Here is a 19,543-nt window from a genome sequence, read left to right as displayed (position 1 = left end):
TTTAACATAACAGGGGCAGGAACAGCCACTTCAAAGTGAGCACAACCTTAACTGTCACCAGGAGCATGTTGTAACCTACTCCTGGGGATGAAACAGGGTCATTCCCTTCACAGTCTGCAAGGATATAGGCATGGGGGTATCATCCACTAGGAGCCTGGCTGTTTGAGCAGAAAGCACTTACCCCAGTTCTACTTCTCTTGGTTTATTGACTGGTTTCTTTTGTACAGTGTACCTCGATACAGGATCCAGTGACAGGCTGTCTGAATCCTCTACATGCGGACAGCATGCTGACTCAGGCAATAAACCTTGGTCCCTTCCAGATAGTGACTTCATCCATCGTTACTCCGTCTAAAGAGGACAAAGACATCCCAAAAGGTTTGTCTTAAATTGTTGTTGTTTCTTTAAAACCCTACCATGAATCCACTGTATTTTGTAATATCAATATTTTTTTTGAGAGAGATCGCCGATCTCACATGGCTGGAAGACCACTTTAAAGTGAGGGCTACACTTAACTGATTTGGGGTGGCACCCAGATCACGTGTCACCAGGGGCATGTAGGCACCTACTCCTGGGGCTGAGACAGGGTTCTCCCCTTTATAGTCTGTAAGGGTGTACTCCTTTTTGAGTCACAAGTATTGTATTTCGTTGTTTTTTCCAGTTCGCTGCCACAGTGAGTTTGACGTGGCTATTCAAAATATCTAGGAGGGCTTGGGGGATGGGGGGGGGGGGGGGCAATTCCCAGGGTTTTATTTTTTATGGGCTTGGAATATATTTTTTTTACCATGCCCAGCGTTCAAAGTCTGTATTTTTTATTTTAAAATTGCTATTTGTTTCAGCAGTTGAAGGTACTGGGTGCAAGGAATTGACGAGTCAGGCCAAAGATGATTGCCAAGGTAAGAAAACAGTGTTTTCTTTAAAAGACTTTTGTCCACTAAAATTAAACACTGATTTGATCAATCCTAAATCTGTATCAAGACACTGGACACTATTGGTAATGGTCAAAGACCATTCTTTCTCGAAAACTATGTTACTTCAGAGGGAGCCATATCTCACAATGTTTTTATACTTCAACAGCTCCCCATTACTCGATCCCAAGTAAGTTTTTATGCTGATAATCATTTTGAGTAATTACCAATAGTGTCCATTGCCTTTAATACCCTCCAAGTAACATTTTAAAGAATCAATCTCTTTCATTAATGCACTTTTTCTGCTTTTTGATTGTTTGGTTGTGCAATTGTATATTTTGATAATAATTTTGACAATCCATTTGTAAATGTTGATGTTTTGACCCCTTGCATGCGGCGACTGCCACGCTCACCATGTTGGTGGTCAATAGGTTTACGTGTAAGTGCCGCATCGCCTAAAATGTGCACTTCTCTGAATAAAACATGTTGACATTGACCACCAAAATGGCGCATCCAAGATAATTCTGATGATGACGTCAGGTGAATTGGGTCAATATTTTATGTCTTTATTAGCCTTTGAGAGTTACCACTATTTTTGGGTGACAATGTACATTGTATGCATTTTTGCCTGAGTTGTAAAATTCATTGCCTATTCAGTATAGGGTAACACCTTGTGTATATCTATTATGTTGTGTAGATTTGTTCTTTGAGAACTTGTCTTCTACTGTTGCTGAGATGACTTCTGGATTTGCTCCCAATCTGTTTACTTATTTTCTTTTGTTTTCTTTAATAAGTTCTTGATTGTCTTTGATTTAATTTTTTTGCAATTTGTATACTTTTTTTTAACAGTTCTTTTTTAATATGGAAATAAATAACTATTGAATTGAATAAACTGTTTAAAATAAAATAAAATAATAATAATATTTTACAACAAATTGTTGACAAATTTACAGCAATATTTTAGTGTTTACCGAGCATAATATTTGAATATTTTGTTGTAATTGTTCCCTTACTTCAGTGGATGGATTAGCAACAGGACCAGCAGTAGTTATTGTGGTTGTGTCATTCATCATGGGTATGGTGCTTATGGCAGCTCTATGGTTCATTCATACGCACACAGGTAAATATTCAACAATTTATTGACATTATTTTTCACTAAAGTAGCAAAAAAAGAAGTGTCAAAATTTCCTGCGAAACAAATCAAACTCATTGGTAGTTTGTCAGGGCGAGGTTTGCATTTGAGAACGAAAACAAGTCCTTTGCTCTAACTGATTGGGAATAAATGACTGACTTTTTTTAACCAGGTCCGCACACGGGACCCCCGCCATCAGCATCACCAGGTACGGTCAGCACTGCCAGCTCACCATCAGCCAACGGTCACCTCATGAATGGACACATCCCAAACGGTGCCATCCCAAACGGGGTCATTCCAAACGGGGTCATTCCAAACGGTATGATCCCTAACGGCACAATACCCAACGGGAACATCCCAAGCGGGTTTATGCCAAGCAAACTTAATCCCAACGGAATCCCACTGCATGGGATGAGACATGTTGACCCGCTACCGGAGGAGGTATGAGATGTGTTTACATCACAAGAGAGGGCGCTCTACTCGCTAATCATGCTACCTGATAACCATCACTGATTTTGTGCGACGTTGCGTCGGTGAGTCGTGCGTTTATGAACAGTGCCATCGTTTGACAACCCCCGACCAGGCAACAGACATTTTTTTGCAGAGTACGCTTCTTATGTGATTGAGTTATGTTGTTGAAGTTTATATTTTCTACCTCCTTGCTTTATACAAACCTTGTGCATGTGTTGACACGATCCACATGCAGTCATTTTGATGATCATCTGTGCTTATTGAAATAGAACGTCAGGACGCCACGCAAGATTCAGCATCTTTCCTCTGGTGCAGGAAGAGAGCCTTGTGTGCTACAAACATTTAATCAGAGTGTTGCAGTTAGTAAGTTTGGGCAACTTATCAAGAAAAGAATCGTCTGTTCAAACCTTAAGTTTGAAATTTCCAAATAGACCTCAAGTGTATGATGTGATTCTCATAGAGGTCAAAAGAAGGGTGCTCCTTGGTCGATCCTTGATGGAAACATACCTGGGTGTTGGTGAACACACCTTAACGTTTTGGAGCATACCTGGGCATTGGAGAACATATCTTGGCGTAGGCAAACGCACTTGGGTGTTCGCAAAGGCACCAGGGCATCGGTGAACATGCTTGGGTGTTGGCGAATATACCTGCGTCTCTCTATTGTTTCTTCACCATTTTACCTCTTAGATGGCATCCAGATGAGGCTAGTACATAAGGTTTAGTGAACATGATGCAGAAATGTATGAAGAGACACATCACGCTGGTATTGTGGGAACAAGATGATCAAAGACTGCTCACTCCCAACTGGGAGATACTCAATTAAAGTAGGTGATCACCAAAATGACTTTATTGCAGATTTTGTGATTGTTGGCGTACGTGCACATGATTACAAGATCTCTGGATTAAGAAGCAACCATTTTAGATAGTTATAACGCTATTGTACATAAGCTGGATGGACATACCTGCGCTGGTAGTTTTTAATATGCTGCTGTTTTTTATTTTATTTTAACGAACAATTTGCTGCTAATGTACATTAAAAAAATTGTATGATTGTGTTGTCGGGAAATCCAAGTCATTTAAACCCCTTTTACCATCGATGCAAACTCCTTCCTAACGGACCCTTTGCTCAGAAAAACACGCTGGATTATTTTCCCTTGAAATTTAAAAATATTGGCAGCTGAGTAATATTTTTTGTACAAAAATTCCCTCACACAATCAATGTTTGCGTAACATCAACAAGTTTTATCATTTATAGAAACTTTCCCCTAGGAATAATCATGAATGGTGCAAAAATTGTTTAAACAGACCCTAATTTAATGTAGACTTGCCCAATGAAAGGACACAACTTTTCTCTAGTTTTCATCCTTACTTGTCAATTCCTGAATTGACTGCAAAACCATTTTCTGAAATGCAACATCTGATTCTATCCAACCTTTTTGATAGAATTTTAACTGAGACTATTCATAAAACGTCATCTCGGGGCCAATGTTATAAAGCTGTTTAAGCAGAAAATACCACTTGACAAAATAATGTCTTAGCTAAGCAAAAATTGAGTGGGGCACCAGTCACAACAATGCAAATTTATTTTAATGGCTGGTAACCAGTTTCTGCTAAGCAATTCTTTTCTGTGATTATTAAGATGTTGTGCTTACAGGCTTTATGAAACTTGGCTCAGTAGACCACTGGAGCCAGTAGCTGCTAAGCTAGACCACTGGAGCCAGTAGCTGCTAAGCTCACAAATTTCTCAAAGGAGAAAACATGAAAACTTGGTCAATGACAGGGTCTCTTTGTTTTATTTGAGTTTGTAAGATTGCGGGGGCAAAATCAATTTTGAAAAAAGTGCAGCTGAACCCATCCATGAATATTATTAATTGATAATTTAGCCCATTTTTATTCTTTAGGTATAGGAATCACTGAAGAGAGAGAGAGAGAGAGAGAGAGAAAAACAAGAAGAGAATTTGATGATCGTTTTTATGTATTTTAATTTTATAGAGGAAGTTAAAAGGTAATATGTTGCAGAGTTCAATAAGTTTGCTTTTTTGATAATTTGATTTGATATCAAAGAAACAAAAGACGGAACGTGCCATGATGGAGTAACTTTAAACATCTCAGGCTGAAGTAAACAATTCTGAGAAAAGTCCCCTGTGGAAGTGTATTATTTGCTTGTATTAATTGGGATTAGCATCGCCAAGGTAACTACAGATTGTATTACAGACTTATTCGGACTATACAAAACTGGCTCAATTTCATAGAGCTTGTATTGAGCAAATCTACCAATTTTTATTTTATTTTTTAAATTATTATTGAAAAGCTGCCATACTCAACAATTCTTTATTTATCTGGGCCATCATAAAAACCTGCCCTATAAAAAAAAGAAATAGCATATCATACTGCAACTCTTAAAAAGGCTTCCATTATGGAAGCTTTTTTATTCAGTTATCACAAAAACATAGCCTGATTTCATAGAGCCACTAAGCTCAAAATAGCTAAGCACAGCAAAATTGTGCTTACCTGAATAAGGTTATGAGCCACATTATCTTGTCGCATGTACAACCTGTAGCCTGCATTTTTTTGAACAATTGTTCAATGATAGTTTCTATTTGAGCAGCTCTGAAAAATTGGACCCTAGTCCTGATTTCATAGAGCTGCTTAAGCAGTAAGTATTGCTTGACAATTTTCTGCTAAGCAAAAATCAGCAGGATACCAGCCACAGATTTCGTGACATTGTATTTTGGTTGGCAGCTGTATTCTGGTAAGCGAAATCTTACAGCACTTTACTCCTTTTTGTGCTAAAGCAGCTCTTTGAATTTAGACCCAGAATTGTCAATAATAACAAAAGCAAAAGGAAGGCTTTATAATAGTACCACCACATTTAAACTCATGACTAATATTCTCCCTGCATTGTATTTTCCTGGCTTGTACATTGGACAAAACTCTGTGATATAATTAACCATGCAGAAAAGCAGCGTAACACATGTAGTGTAACACAGGAACTTATACAAAATCTACCTCACCATATAACAAAAAGACATGATATAAGCATGACAACAATATTCTTGAAGGTTTTTTATTTTAGTCTTGTTCGGATGCAGATCAAATCCTAACCTAAACACTAGGGAAGCTAATGTTTAGCAACCACTGCAGTAGTGCAAGCGTCTATATATTTATATGTGCTGGAGCTTTATTGTATTTGACACATCAAGGCATTAAGGCATTAATGTTGACATATTATGTGCATTCGCAAATTAGATGGAGGTTTCCATCAAAATCCATCAGCTAGTATTCTCAAAGCTATCAAAACTCTTGAATTTAAATGAAAAATAGGCAAATGTTTTTGCTGTTATTTTGGTCAATGCGAGACAATGGTTATAGCCTGAATATATTTGGTTGCTGGATTTTGATGGAACCATGTAATTTTAATGGAACCATGTAATTTTAATGGAGCCATTATTCCAAGCTTGTAATGTTTTAAACTTTTTTAATCAAAATGTAGCCAGCTGAGCTCATACCTGTATAGTGCATACTGCATGACGTTCTTGTTCATTGTGAACAAGTGATAGTTTTACGGTTGCTGAAAAGTGCATTGACCGCACTCCTGCAGGCCTAATGTCACAATTTACAATTTGTTCCCATGGCAATTTATGTGGAGGCAACCTACTGCTTGGCATCCATGAGGATTACTCCGCTAGAACAACAATTTTATGTTTTTTTTTTCTTGGTTGCCCTCAGCTTGTTGCTGTATATTTTCTTGTATAACATAACAATACGATTGCATATCACACAATGCAAAATTGCAAGCAGTTTCAACATACATGTTACTGGAAATCTTGAACCATCCTTGTCTGATCCCCAGAATACACCATGAAAATGACAGTTCAAACTCTCTAACCTAAAGAAGGTGACCAGACTTTTTTCCCCCAGCCTCAATTTGGTGACTATTTTGATTTTGGAAGCCACAACTTTAAGCTCTAGAGTTGTCCGAGGCTCCAGATATGGCTTAGGCTTAATCTACTGTTTTCAAAACTGATGATCTTGATACAAAAACCACATGACTATAGACCTTAATCACGGTGTGGCTATCTTGATTTTACTCCATTCCAACTCATTGTAACCAAATTGAGGCTGGACCAAATAACAGTCTGGTGCCATGTTTGCACAATGAATGTTAATATTCATTACTGTAATTGGAAACAGGGAACATGACCAAGATGGTGACAGTGTGATAAGGGACTAGAGTAGAGGTTTAAGCTCTGAGAGACACAGTCAGCTTGCAAATTGGACACCTTTATTAAAACACTTTCCTAAAAGGGGAAAAAGGTCCAGAAATGTATTCAAAATACCATGGATTTCACGTTTTCATATTTTTAAAATTTCTGTGATGTATGTCCTTTTTTATTACGTTTAATTTTAACATAATAATAATAATAATAGTTGTTATTATTATTATTAATTTTAACGGTTATCTAATAGCATTTTTTATGATGTTCTGTTTATACCAAACTGCGCACATGATGTTTTTAAATTACTTGGTAAGGTCATTATGTGGTATGTTTTGTAGAGGAATTTAGCTCTTTTGTTAATACACAAATCTGTTTTGTTATTTTTATATGTCAGAATTTGAGTTCAAATAGAAACTTGTTTTCAACATATAGTGGAAAACATCCCCCACCCAAGAAAAACACCTTTGTTGGAGGATCTCTTTACACCAGAAAGAAAAAAGTGTACAAAAGAAAATAACATGAAAACATCTCAGTTTATAAAGCCAAATGTAGGTTGAACAAACATTTTGTCCCTCCGGAGAAACATTTCGTTTTGTGGAAAGGACGCGGAGAAAATGTTTATCAAGTTTGAAAAGGTTGCTCTTGTATAACTTGTTGCTAAATTTGAAGGGGAAACAAACCCTTCTGTGATGCAAACACATGTGGAGGGTATGTCATGTGGTGGGGTTTGAGTTTGGGGAGGGGGGGGGCATGATAAAGTGCACATTGAAAGAAAACATAATGGTAGATGATGGACTAAATTGACATAATGTTTAACCCAACCTGAGATGCGAGGTTATAATAACATTACAGCCCAACCATAATTGAACAGGTTCTGTTAAAATGTGACCTAGGGCCTATTTCCAGAAAGCTGCTTAACGCTCAAATGTGTTTACCATCTTACATAATATGTATGTGTATCATTTGTTATTGATTCCCTGCTTAGCACATGTAATTGCTTTGTAACTTATAAGCATGTTAGCTTGAAAATCTGCTTAATAACGACATGTTGCCTTAGCAGCCGAAATGCTATGTAATGTTTATAGGTACCATGCTGAGTAACTAAAATTGTTAAGCAGAATTTGTCCTGCTAAGCTGCTTTATGAAAGAGAGCTAAGTCAAGGAGTCAGATCTTGTTATTCTCCTAAATGTGCATGTATATATTGTTGGACTGATAATACACAAGTTTGTTGACCTTGGTTTTTAACTGCTGTATTTGCAACTCGTTGTGTCGGTGCAAAAGTGTTGTATCTCAATTTTGTAATTGATGTTGCAATTTGCGCAGGAAAGGCTACTTGCAAATTGTGTGTAATTGCCATTATACCTAATTTGGCATTTGTTGTAATCGTGACAAAGCTGTTATAACAATGAATAGCCCCATGGTCGGATGCATCATTTGTGCAGTTTGTAACATTCAGTTATTTGTGAGAGACCTTTTTCCACGCCATATTGTTCCCTATTGACACCATCAAAATGTTTATAGTGTTAATATGGGAGTTCGTTATCGTTTAATAGTTTTTGTGTCAACATAAAGAGTTTGCCGGTTTGAATCACCAGTGGGGTATATCGATTCGAATTGATTATTTAAGTACTGGGAATTCCTCTTTAAAATCTAAAATGATTTCTAAGCCATTGGTAGTTTGGCTAGGATCGTTTTCACAACCGTGTGGCTGGTGGTTTTATGACTGCAAAAACCGAGTATGGTGTTCTAGTATGTTAACCTGAAAGTCACAATTTATAGGCCTAGACGATTCAGACCTCTTATGCTGTGTACAAGAATTCTTTAAAAAAAATTAAATTCTGTAAGTTGTTTGACAAATTTTCAAGCACATGCTCTCCTAGTCATATTAATATAAAATTAGCATTGTATAAGTTATCTATTATATACAATTGTTACACAGACAGTTAAATCAACTGATGGTCATTTCAATGTATTAACAAAAATATTGACCTAATACTTAACTACGTCAATGAGTTACAAAGGGTATATTATTAAGAATAACTTATTAAGATAAGAAAACACTTTTTGAAATTTATGAACATACCACCAGAAAAAATTTCTCAGGTTCAAGAACATAGTAAGTACATGTTCGAGTAAAAAAAGGCTTTTTAAATTTAAAACAACGCAAGCGAAATTAAGTCTGTAAATAAAATAGAATGTGAGGAGTAGATGGGAAAATGCTGCAGGGTAGTGGGTGAAGGTTGGGGTCTGGGCTTGGGTGTCACAGGTCTGATTTCATACAGCCGTTAAGCAAAGAATATAACTTTACAAATTAATCAGCTAAGCAAAATTTATAGTTGAACTTTTTATGAGCAATGGTATGTTACCTGACATCCTATATCTGGCATTATGCTTAGCAAGTTTGTTTGTGCTTAGCAGCTGTATGAAAATCGGACTGTGCTTGCAATGGCTGCTAAAGTGCTTTTATAATTTCTGTTGAAATGCCATCCTTTTCTACTGACGGAACTGTAAACAATGGGTTCAAACCTGTGGTAGGAAAGGTACATTTGGCAGAGACAAACTGAAACTGAAGCAAAATGGGTTTTTGTTTTATGTTTTTTGTTTTTATTGTGATAGTCCGAAAAGCAAAATGCTGTTTGTTTTATATTAACCATATGCTGCCTGTTCTTAGTAATATAGATGATGTAAATAGATATTTTGCACAAAGTGGGAAGTGATAGATTTGCATTGATTGGGAAAGGTATTGTTTGTAGCTCAGAGGGATAGATTGGATGCAGGTTTAGTGTTGAGAGTGAATCTGCTCGTGGATCATGGAAGTCTAGGGCCCAGTTTCATAAAGCCTGTAAGCACACAAATTTGACAAGCACAGACAAATCTTGCTTAGCAGGAGCAGGTTACCAGCCAATATTCCAAAAACAAAATACAATATTTTCTGTTAAAACGGCTTTATGAGATTAGACCCTGTTTGATTGTTCAGTGCTCAAGGTTACAATGCTGATCACTGGTAATGAAAACCAGTTGCCTGTGCTGTATTTCATTGGTCAGTGTGGAACTTATGGTCATGCGCGTGTGGATATTACATTAATGTACCTTCTTTGCTAAAGCCTGGTTCATACAGGGAATGTTTTGCTTGAGTTTAACAGAGCTGAACTGTTACGAATTATTTGTTGTGAATTTGTGTCGTTAAAACTTGTATTGCATTCGCATCTGCAGGAAGTTTGAACTGGGCTTTACTCGGCAAGTGAAGAAAGTTGGTGTTATCCACGAAAGTAATTGTGACCATAAGAACAAGCTGTGCCGTACTTGTTTGCAGAGAGCTTAATTTTGAAGAGAGCACTGGGCACTGGAAGTATTTGTGGATGTGTAGATAGTCCACACTTGATTGTGTGGATAGTCCACACTTTCCACTTCAAATCACAGAGCAGATTGAAATGGAAAGTTGTGAATTGCAGACTTTGTATTCATGTAGTTAATGTATGATTGTCATCTTTGTTGAAGTATCAGCTCAATGAACTAGTGAATATCTTGGTGGATACACTATCAACTAATGTATCAATAAGTGGATATCTGATGACTCCAAAGTTTTGTACCTGATTCCTCTTGGGTACATGCTCTGTATTTTTAAACAATTACAAAACACAATCATGTTCTACGTCGATTGTTTTCACTTCTTGAAACAAATATGGTTTGAAACTTTAAAACAAAACAATTTTGTTGGTCAAATCCCTTGAATTAACGATTCTTAAAATGACCTATTCAGATTCTGGAAGAGACATTTCTACGCAATGAAATTGGTATTCAATATTTAAACTAATTCATTTTGAGTATTTAAAAAGAAATTGTATGAAATTTAAAAACAATCTTCCACGATAGTTCAGAAATAGACTGCAAGTTTCATGCTTATTGAAAAAAAGAGAACAAAAAACCTACTAAAATGAAGACTATTTCTCGATGAAAAAAATCATGCAAAAATCTGTCTGATGACCATTGCAAGAGTTTTAATCATAACCGTTAGTTGGGCAAAATTCTTATTTTTTGGAATTTTAATTTTTTCACTTTCATATTTTGTCATGGCTCAATTTTGCTTTCCCTAAAGTATGATATCATTTGTATAGCCATTCATAAACTATTTGTTTGAAGAAACAGATGTCTCGCAAGTGAAAATACGCACGAGACTTGCACAGTCTTAACATGGCCAATTATTGCCCCCCCCCAAGTGTCCTTTTTACTATAATAATGAAATAATGAAACCATGTGTTGAAAATTCCATTTGCATAAAAACTTTACTTGTTTTACAAGAATCAACTTTCATAAAAATGCTAAGCACGAAGTTGTACTCAGGTGAGAAAATACCTAAAAGAAGACAATATGTGGCTAATTTTAAGGCTGTGCCCATATGGACGACTTTGTCAGTGGCCAGGCCGAATGGCTGAAAGTCCTATTCTTTTCTATTCCCAAGATGCTACCCTTCAAAAAATCAAAGACGCTGTCAGTAAAATATGTATTCACAACTAATGTGGAATATTTCCACTCTTATTAGATTTAAAATGTTATGGTCATTTGCTGATTTTTTAAATAATATTTATGTTCTTTATTTAACTAGGCAGTTTCCCTCCGACAAGAATTAGCATTAAATTCAAGTGCAGTTTGCTCATTGTTTTTCTAATACGTGCATTCACTTGGAGAAACTTTTGTGAAGTCAATGATGGAGAAAAAGGACTACACCAGGATACAGGTTAACACTTAGGCTGTTTACATTAAGTGGGACCGATTTCATAAACATGTAGAGCAGAAAACTCTGCTTAGCATATTTCTATGCCGAGTAAGAAATGAGTGGGGTACCGGTCGCAGCAATGTACTGCATGGTATTTTGGCTGGTAATCTTTGACTGCTAAGCAAAGTTTTTAGACTTACAGGCTTTATGAAGTTGGTCCCTGGTCTATTGTACGCTAGATGAAGCCTAAACGTAAACGGTATTAGGTAAAGGCCAGTCAAATTAGTGGGTAAACCCCGAAAACGAGACTGGTATCCCATCTTAATATTAGAAAATTATGTAATGGAAAGGTTTTAGACTGGTTACCTGTATTCGTTTTTGCGTATATATATATATTGTATGTTGTTTTTGTCATGTCTGCAGATGTTGTTGCATATTCACTATTGAACATGTTTTCAGGGAATTTTAGCTGTAGGTGCAAACACAAGAGCAAAGCGTGTTCAACTGATATGTTATTATTGTCATGTCTTTATAACAAATTTAAGAAAAAGCACTGAGTTTATTTGTAGATTAACTTTTGTATGAAAATGTGATTATTAGTAAAACATAAACAGATTTAACTATTAAAAATGACAAAAATCTAAGATATTTGTGTGTTTTTGAATTTGAAACGGTGGTCAAATGGATGTAATTGGGTCCAATGTGTTTCGTACACATGAGGGAGCAACCTACATAGTCACATCATATAAAACTAACTTCCGTTTGTTTACGTCATCATCTACTGCATGTATGTGATTTGTTATCAACACAAATTTTACAAGAAACTTACAGACAAAGGTTCCTTTTGAAGTTAAAATCTTAATATTTATTAAGTATATTAAATTCTTGAAATTGACATTTAAAATCTAACATATGAAAAGTCCTTTTCACAAATTTAAAAACCGCTTAGTTTTGGTTTGCCCTTCACACATTTCATTTCTTAAACACTGCTTTATGTCCCCTACTCCCCATCCCTTTTGGGGGAAATACACAAAATGATGACAACTGCATCGAGTGGGATTCAAACCCCTGTTTTTCTAAGTAGACTTAAAGCTTGCCTCAGTCATAACAAGAGATATAAATCTACAGAGTGGCTTAATTTTACATACGCCAACACATGAAGAGCACATCAAAACTGTAAAAAAAAAAAAAAATTACGTAATCTAAAAACAAAAAGATGTTATCATATTATGTTCATTCAATTACAATTAAAAAACTCATCTGTATAATACAACTGTACATTTCAAACATTTTGTTTTTTTGTAAAAAAAAAAAATGCTTTCGACGGAGCAAGAGTATAAATTGTATACCGTTTAAAAAAAGATCAAAATAGAGGTCTGTGGTACTGTAGCACTGTGGCAATATATAATTGTTAATACGTCGGTTTAAAAAGCAAAAGCCCTGAAGTTTTATTTGTGCTATTTTGACCACCTCGTTTCAAAAAATCAAGCTACAATCAACAGCTGCACCATTTCACACCAATTAAGTTTTTGACCTTTAAATGGAGTAGCATTCATGTATTCAAACAATGTTTCTATAAACTATTGCACTGTACTAATAAATGGATGTTTCAAAGCTTCCTCCGCAGATATCCTGGTGTTCGGGTTCAGATCCAGCAAGCGCTGCAGAAGATCATACGCTGAATCCGGTATACACCCTGGTCGCGTTGTCGGCACAACCTTTTCAACTCTAGAGGGCGGGCTTCGTGTGGACCTCGCCCTAGGCTGTGACGATGCTGGTGATGTCTTTGGAGTGTTATCGCACGATGTGCGACTGTCTGTAATGCGTCGTCGCTTGTTTTTATGGTTTGGTTTTTCGTTGGTTGTCGGCGTTGTGATGCGAGTCTTCTTGTCCGACGACGATGGGGTGTTGGAGTTGTCGTTTCTGAGCTGCACACACATTGCCTTAAAATTCATCGCAGGCAACTTGACACTGCTGGTGATTTCCTTCCCTGCAAAAACCATGACATTCAAAATGTTATAGGATTTGAAACGTTGAGACCAATTTAAGAACTGACTCTGCGGCAGTACAGGTAATGACGATCCTATAAGCTAAGTAGTAGTCTCAGCCTATTTTCTATACCATCTGCCCGGGTAAAAGCAGGACAGTTCTTTTCAGAATTAAGAAGTCTCTCGAACCCCCGAACATCTGTTCGCGGTAGTAGAATAAAGCAAGACAGTTCTCTAAAGAACAAACTCTACCTGGCAAGTAGATACACACATGGTGTTACCTCAAACCAAATAAAGTACATTAAAAATATAGCTAACAAAATACCACTTGCAAATTTATAAGGGAAAGAGTTCATCTTACCGACCTCTGTGCATGATCATTGGTTTGTAACAAATAGGAACTATTTCTTTCTCCCTTTGGTGATTGCTATAATTCTTTCTATATTGAGAAAACCCTAAAATCAGGAAACATCCTGAGAAATAACATGCCTGTTAAAGAATTTTTTCTTTCAGAAAGGCACTTTTTTTGTTAGAAACTTTTGAAAGGGTACTGATGAACCCAAGACTATTGCAATAGAGGACATTGTAATTCCAATCCTGAGTTGCAGTTAGCATTGCTCTGGAATCCTACTCTTGGGCCTCAAATGCAACTGAACAAATATAACAATATAAGGGAATCATGGATCTCAAACTTTCCATTCTATCATCATCAGGATTCTTATCTGATGCATTTTTCTCTTAACATCTTTAAGATCTCAATTGCAACTCACCATATGCCCGAGAAGCCTTCTTCATTTCTTCGGTTCCGACGATGCTCATGATTTGAGCCAGAGCCGTCATGTCATCTTGAGCTTTGAAGAATGGATATCGACCCGTTAGGATGGAGAGGAAGATGACGCCAGCTGCCCAGATATCAACCGCTTCAAGACAAACAGACAAACAGTCAAAACTCGGTACGGGCAATCAAAGTTTTTTGACTGAAACATTTTGGAAAGAACAGATCATGGATGGTCTTGTCTGTGAAATATTTTTTTTAAAACATTATTTTAGAGTGAGAGAGAGAGAAATTTGACTTTTTTTCTTCAGTGCACTACCCAGTATGTTAGCTGTCCCTTGTTTCATGATTAAATGTTAAGGTGTGTTGTGACTGAGCGGTTAAGGGCACTAGACTCAAGCTCTGGTGCTTTCGTGGCACTTGTGTCCTTGAGCAAGATGCTTGACCAAAACTGCTTTGTCCTTTGGATAGGGCAATAGGCCAAAACTGCTTTGTCCTTTGGATAGGGCAATAGGCCAAAACTGCTTTGTCCTTTGGATAGGGCAATAGGCCAAAACTGCTTTGTCCTTTGGATAGGGCAATAGGCCAAAACTGCTTTGTCCTTTGGATAGGGCAATAGGCCAAAACTGCTTTGTCCTTTGGATAGGGCAATAGGCCAAAACTGCTTTGTCCTTTGGATAGGGCAATAGGCCAAAACTGCTTTGTCCTTTGGATAGGGCAATAGGCCAAAACTGCTTTGTCCTTTGGATAGGGCAATAGGCCAAAACTGCTTTGTCTTTTGGATAGGGCAATAGGCCAAAACTGCTTTGTCCTTTGGATAGGGCAATAGGCCAAAACTGCTTTGTCCTTTGGATAGGGCAATAGGCCAAAACTGCTTTGTCCTTTGGATTAGGGCAATAGGCCAAAACTGCTTTGTCCTTTGGATCAAAGGTCTTATGTAAAAGAACTCAGAACACTTAATGTCGAAGAGTAGGGGTTAAAAACGTAGGGTTTATAAACCCTAAGTTTTTGGTTCACAAACAAGCACCTTCATTTACAGGTTTCCTTAGGCTTGCGAGCTACAGTGATTCAGTTCACTTATGGGGCATCCTTGGTTGCATAACCAGAAATGGAAAGTAATAATAATAAAAATTGTCTTTGAAAGTACAATGTAGTTGTCACATCTCACCTGTTGTCTGATTTGGGTATTTCAGTAGAACTTCTGGTGACCTGAATCCTGGGGTGCCTGCCCTTGGGGCAACCTGACCACTCCTTGAGGTGCAGACGTTACAGACTTGGAGTATCCCAAAACAGTTGCACGTCTTCACTGATGAGGAGGACCCAGAGCTCAGCCTAGTCGTCCCTTGCCGCTGTTGCGTTTGTTTTGTGGTACTAGGAGCTTGCTTCTTAGGTACAACTTGTTTCTGGTTCATGATGGTAGGTTGCTGGAAGGTCTTCATGAGGGGCGTCCCTTTGGGGTCTTTCAGGAATGACGAGTTGATGGTGTTTGGCGTTTTGGGAAGTGTACGGTTGAAGGTGTTTGGATCCAGCTCAGTGAGTCGAGGTATAGACTGAGAATGAGGGCGCTTGATTTCAGAGGTTTTCTCCGGCAATGGATTCTGAGTTTGGATTGCAAAACAGAAGCATCAACATTTAAATGTTTCTCCCCCCCCCAAAAAAAAAGAGTATTTTGTTTAAGTGTTTACTAGAAACTAAAATCTCAAACACAAATTATGAAAGTAAAGATTAAGCTACCTTCTGTTGCATATTTGGCTTCGCTCTTTGAGTTTTTCTTGAGGGTGCAGACGAGAGAAGAAATTTTGAGCCTGGGACTTTCTGGGCAAGGCCAAAATCAACAAGGGCATACCTGAAGAAAAATAATAAATTAATTAATAGTAATTACACTGGGCATAGCTGACTTGGTATCAAATCGCATAAGGCTAATTTCCATATTCAGTCTTCCTGAAATCATCCCAACTCATTAGGAGAATGTAGCATACTGAAGGACGGTTAAACACCAGAGCTTGACTACTAGGCTACTACACAAAAATCATTTATATCAAATATTCATTAATGGAACCAGGGGTCTTACTTTTTGAGTTTGCGGTTGCAGAGGAAGTTACTTGGTTTAATGTCTCGATGAATGACCTTAAAATGGTGCACTCTGCGTAATGCAAGAAGCAAATTACGCATGTATTCTCGCATTTCAGAAAGCATCATCTTCCTAACAAATACCTGTTAAAAAGGAAAGAAATATTTGTTAAGATTTGTTAAAACAGAGTACACAAAGTTCTTGTTTCAAAGGTCATGTCTTGGAGATAAGGTAATATGTCCTTTATTTGTGTGAACTTACAGATACTGAGGATTTAGGGAGAACAATCTTTCAATGTGTCCACACAAAAAAAGAACAGAAAGCTAAAGGTAATTCTTTTTTATAAAAAGGTTTAGAGAGATTGACTGCTGATTACTCACATGGAAACTGTCATGTGGAAAGTATGGCATTACTATGACAACATGATCTCGTTCCCTCAGACTTAGCTTCATTCCCATCACATTGTCCTTTCCTCTGCAACAAAAAGTGGAAATAACAAAATATTCAATACAGGTTGATACAACTAAATTTTGCAAAGGGCAACTACTTATACTTTGCAAAGAGCGGGTCCATTTGAAAACCTTCAAGCTTAAAAGAAGTGTTTGAAGAGGTTCAAAGACCAGGGCAACAGAACTGTAAAGCTGAGCTTTCTGATTCAAGTAACTTGGAACAACCAAAGGACTTCTCAAAGTTTGCTCTTCTCAATCTTGCACACTGGCAATCTGGCAAACATACTACATTTCAAAGAGGACTGTCGCGCTTTTGTCTTGATTATAGTAGGTCTGTGCTGGCTGTACAAGGATTGATAAACTCAAACCCAGGTACTGCATGCGAGCTGGCCGTCACATAAATCCCCCTTAGTGTGCGTATGTCCATTCTTGCAATTATCCACAATATTTTGTTTTTCGTTTGGATTTCACTCTTACCCAATCATATGGAGACATTGCAGTTCTCCCAGAATCCTCTCTGGATGGCTGGTTGGGATGATATGCTTCAACGCAAACTGCTGTTTGACTTTTGGTCCACAGCATTTGACATGGGCAAGATACACTGAACTGAAAGTTCCTATAAAAAAAAACAAGAACATTTTAAAACATTTTTAAATTTCAAAATCAAACTGTACCATGATGTAACACGAGTCCTGGAATTTCACCCTTTGGAGGACAAGGACATTTTCATAGGAAAATATTTAAGTGTTACAGAAACTTATAAATAATATTAATAATAGTGGCTTCTTTAGCACTCAGGTCCATCACGAAGTGGCGCTTCAACATTGTTACCCCCGGTCACTGGGCCTTACATAATTCCTTTAACCATCTCAGCTATGTAGCGCACTCAGCTTATCAATCACAATAACCACCTCTGCCCTCACATGTACCCATTTACCCCTAGGTGGGGTAAAGCTCATGGTTTAGTGTCTTGCTCAAGGACACAAGTGTCACAATCGGGATTTTGAACCCACACATTGCTGATCAGGAACACTAGAGCTTGAGTCCTGTGCTCTAGTCTTATCAGCTCGGCCAGGACACCAAGGGGGCACCAAGGCCAAAACCAGGGCAACAGAGGTGTGTTGCCTTCGTTTTTATACCAGACCTGAAAACAATTATCAAACCTTGAAATGAGATTTCAGATATTTACCTTCTCCAATCTTGTTGGTGATGTTAAAAACCTTGTCGATTTTTGGGACATAGGTCAACAATCCTTCAATCTCTGCTTTCACTTCATCTGTAAACAAAACAAAACATTTTCAATAAAAAAAACAATGATGAAACATTTGGTGAAGAAAACTACTTTGTGAACTCATAAGCTTTTTTGTTTTATTTAAATGTTTTGATTTCTCACCAGTTGGCCCCTCTGGGCTCTCAGCGAACGATCGTCTTTTTCGTTTTCTGACGTTGACTGGGGTGCATGGAACCTCAACTACATCAACGTTAATATCGTGTACACTTCCTGCGCTGATAGACCCGGTGGTGCTGCCCCCAACAGTCATGTTTGCCATCTTCTGAGGACTTGTCAAGTTAGTGGGTAATCGCAGTGTCCGCCTTGCATGAATCGCCGAAATTCCTACAAAAAGAAAACTGTCAAGTGTTAATTAAAAATAGGATAATCTTTTGTATGATTTTGAAGTTTTCCTATTTCTTACTTTCTATTATTTTGTTTTTGTTGCTTTACCATCAATTTTAAAGTGTCATTTGATTGGCCCACTCAAATAATTACTAATTAGATTTGTATAAAAGAATTATAACTATTTAGGCTGTTTTTATATGTAAACAAATTAAAAAGACGAACATTCATAGTTTACTTTAGGGCAAAAGAAAAAATCTCTAAATTTTCTAACCAGAACCTGCAACTGAAAAAATAATAATTTGTTTTTTTATAAATATTATTTAAAAAAACAATCTTATTTTCTTTTTCAATTTCTAATTATTAAAGCCATTGGACCCTTTCGGTACATAGTGTTGTCCAAGGCCCACACTTTGTAGACCACAACTTCTATATCAAATAACAAACCTGTGAAAATTTAGGCTCAATCGGTCATCGGAGTCGGGAGATAACAACGGAAAAACCCACCCTTGTTTCCGCGCATTTCGCCGTGTCATGACATGTGTTTAAAATAAATCCGTAATTCTCGTTAACGAGAATTTATATTGTTTTGCTGTTTTCTCAAAAAGTAAAGCATTTCATGGAATAATACTTTTAAGAGAAGTCTTTCACCATTGCCTTCTGTAAACCCTGCAAGTTATTTGTAAATCTGTGAATTATGATTTTTTTTTCTGAACCGAAAGGGTCCAATGGCTTTAAATTAAAGGGGCCTAACAACAAAATTGACAAAACAAAACTGTAAGCAATCCCTACGTACGACTACGAGCTTGACTCCCCCAGGGTGTAACATAGTATCCATCAAGATCCAGATCCAGAATAAAACCATTTTCAGTTACACAAGTCAACATGGGGGATGGTCAAGACAAATTTTAGTAAATAAATCAGTCCAGTACTTAGTACTACTACTAGTCCCCAGTAACAAAAACAGTAGGTAGAGTAGAGTAGAGTAGACATTTGTAGACAACACATCAGTTTTGTCCTAGTTTAAAAACATCATAAAAGGTAAACGAAAGCTACCAGCTAGTTTCACGAATTTTAAGATTACAAATATATGATAATATGTTACTAATTTACCTGTTTTTGTCAAATAAAGATGTTTTGTTGCTCCGTTCCCCAGTTACCCATTCAATCTGTATCCACGTAATGGTACACAAATTTCGCGC

General features: G+C 37.2%; 2 protein-coding genes across 4 annotated transcripts in view; one reads left to right on the top strand and one right to left on the bottom strand.

Annotated features, from left to right (window-relative positions):
- LOC117302914 (transforming growth factor beta receptor type 3-like) overlaps window positions 1–12,087 on the top strand; it is a 35,502-nt gene extending 23,415 nt beyond the window's left edge. Inside the window, exons 11-14 of one of the 2 annotated variants that reach the window (XM_033786893.1) lie at window positions 228–375; window positions 840–893; window positions 1,924–2,025; window positions 2,210–12,087. In XM_033786893.1, coding sequence (XP_033642784.1) covers window positions 228–375; window positions 840–893; window positions 1,924–2,025; window positions 2,210–2,484 — 579 coding nt within the window. In that variant the 3' untranslated portion in view covers window positions 2,485–12,087. Of the gene's footprint in view, window positions 1–227; window positions 376–836; window positions 894–1,923; window positions 2,026–2,209 lie in introns of both variants that reach the window. The other variant, XM_033786892.1, reaches the window with a different exon arrangement.
- Window positions 12,088–12,341: 254 nt separating this feature from the next.
- Window positions 12,342–19,540, bottom strand: LOC117303405 (cell division cycle 7-related protein kinase-like). 2 transcript variants are annotated; one of them, XM_033787590.1, is made up of 10 exons: window positions 19,455–19,540; window positions 18,120–18,341; window positions 17,916–18,002; window positions 17,204–17,342; window positions 16,658–16,751; window positions 16,278–16,420; window positions 15,941–16,052; window positions 15,375–15,804; window positions 14,202–14,351; window positions 12,342–13,433 (listed from the first exon to the last, which is right to left on the bottom strand). In XM_033787590.1, exons 2-10 carry the CDS (start codon window positions 18,274–18,276, stop codon window positions 13,024–13,026), a joined length of 1,722 nt encoding a protein of 573 aa, XP_033643481.1. In that variant the 5' UTR covers window positions 18,277–18,341; window positions 19,455–19,540; the 3' UTR covers window positions 12,342–13,023. The 2 variants fall into 2 exon arrangements, with proteins under 2 accessions (XP_033643481.1, XP_033643482.1); XM_033787591.1 differs by having other exon boundaries at window positions 18,120–18,355; window positions 19,455–19,486.
- Window positions 19,541–19,543: the final 3 nt, after the last annotated feature.

Source organism: Asterias rubens, chromosome 19 (assembly GCF_902459465.1).
Source record: "Asterias rubens chromosome 19, eAstRub1.3, whole genome shotgun sequence".
NCBI classification, from domain to species: Eukaryota; Metazoa; Echinodermata; class Asteroidea; order Forcipulatida; family Asteriidae; genus Asterias; species Asterias rubens.
This window is presented reverse-complemented; position numbering and strand designations above follow the sequence as displayed.

Excerpts from the sequence above, each read along its gene's own strand:
- LOC117303405 (XM_033787590.1), bottom strand. The coding sequence starts at position 18,276 with ATGGCAAACATGACTGTTGGGGGCAGCACCACCGGGTCTATCAGCGCA. Across the intron at positions 15,805-15,940 it reads AGCCAAATATGCAACAGAAG|AATCCATTGCCGGAGAAAAC; the intron begins GTAGCTTAATCT and ends ATCCAAACTCAG. Across the intron at positions 14,352-15,374 it reads ATACCCAAATCAGACAACAG|CGGTTGATATCTGGGCAGCT; the intron begins GTGAGATGTGAC and ends TTTGTCTTGAAG.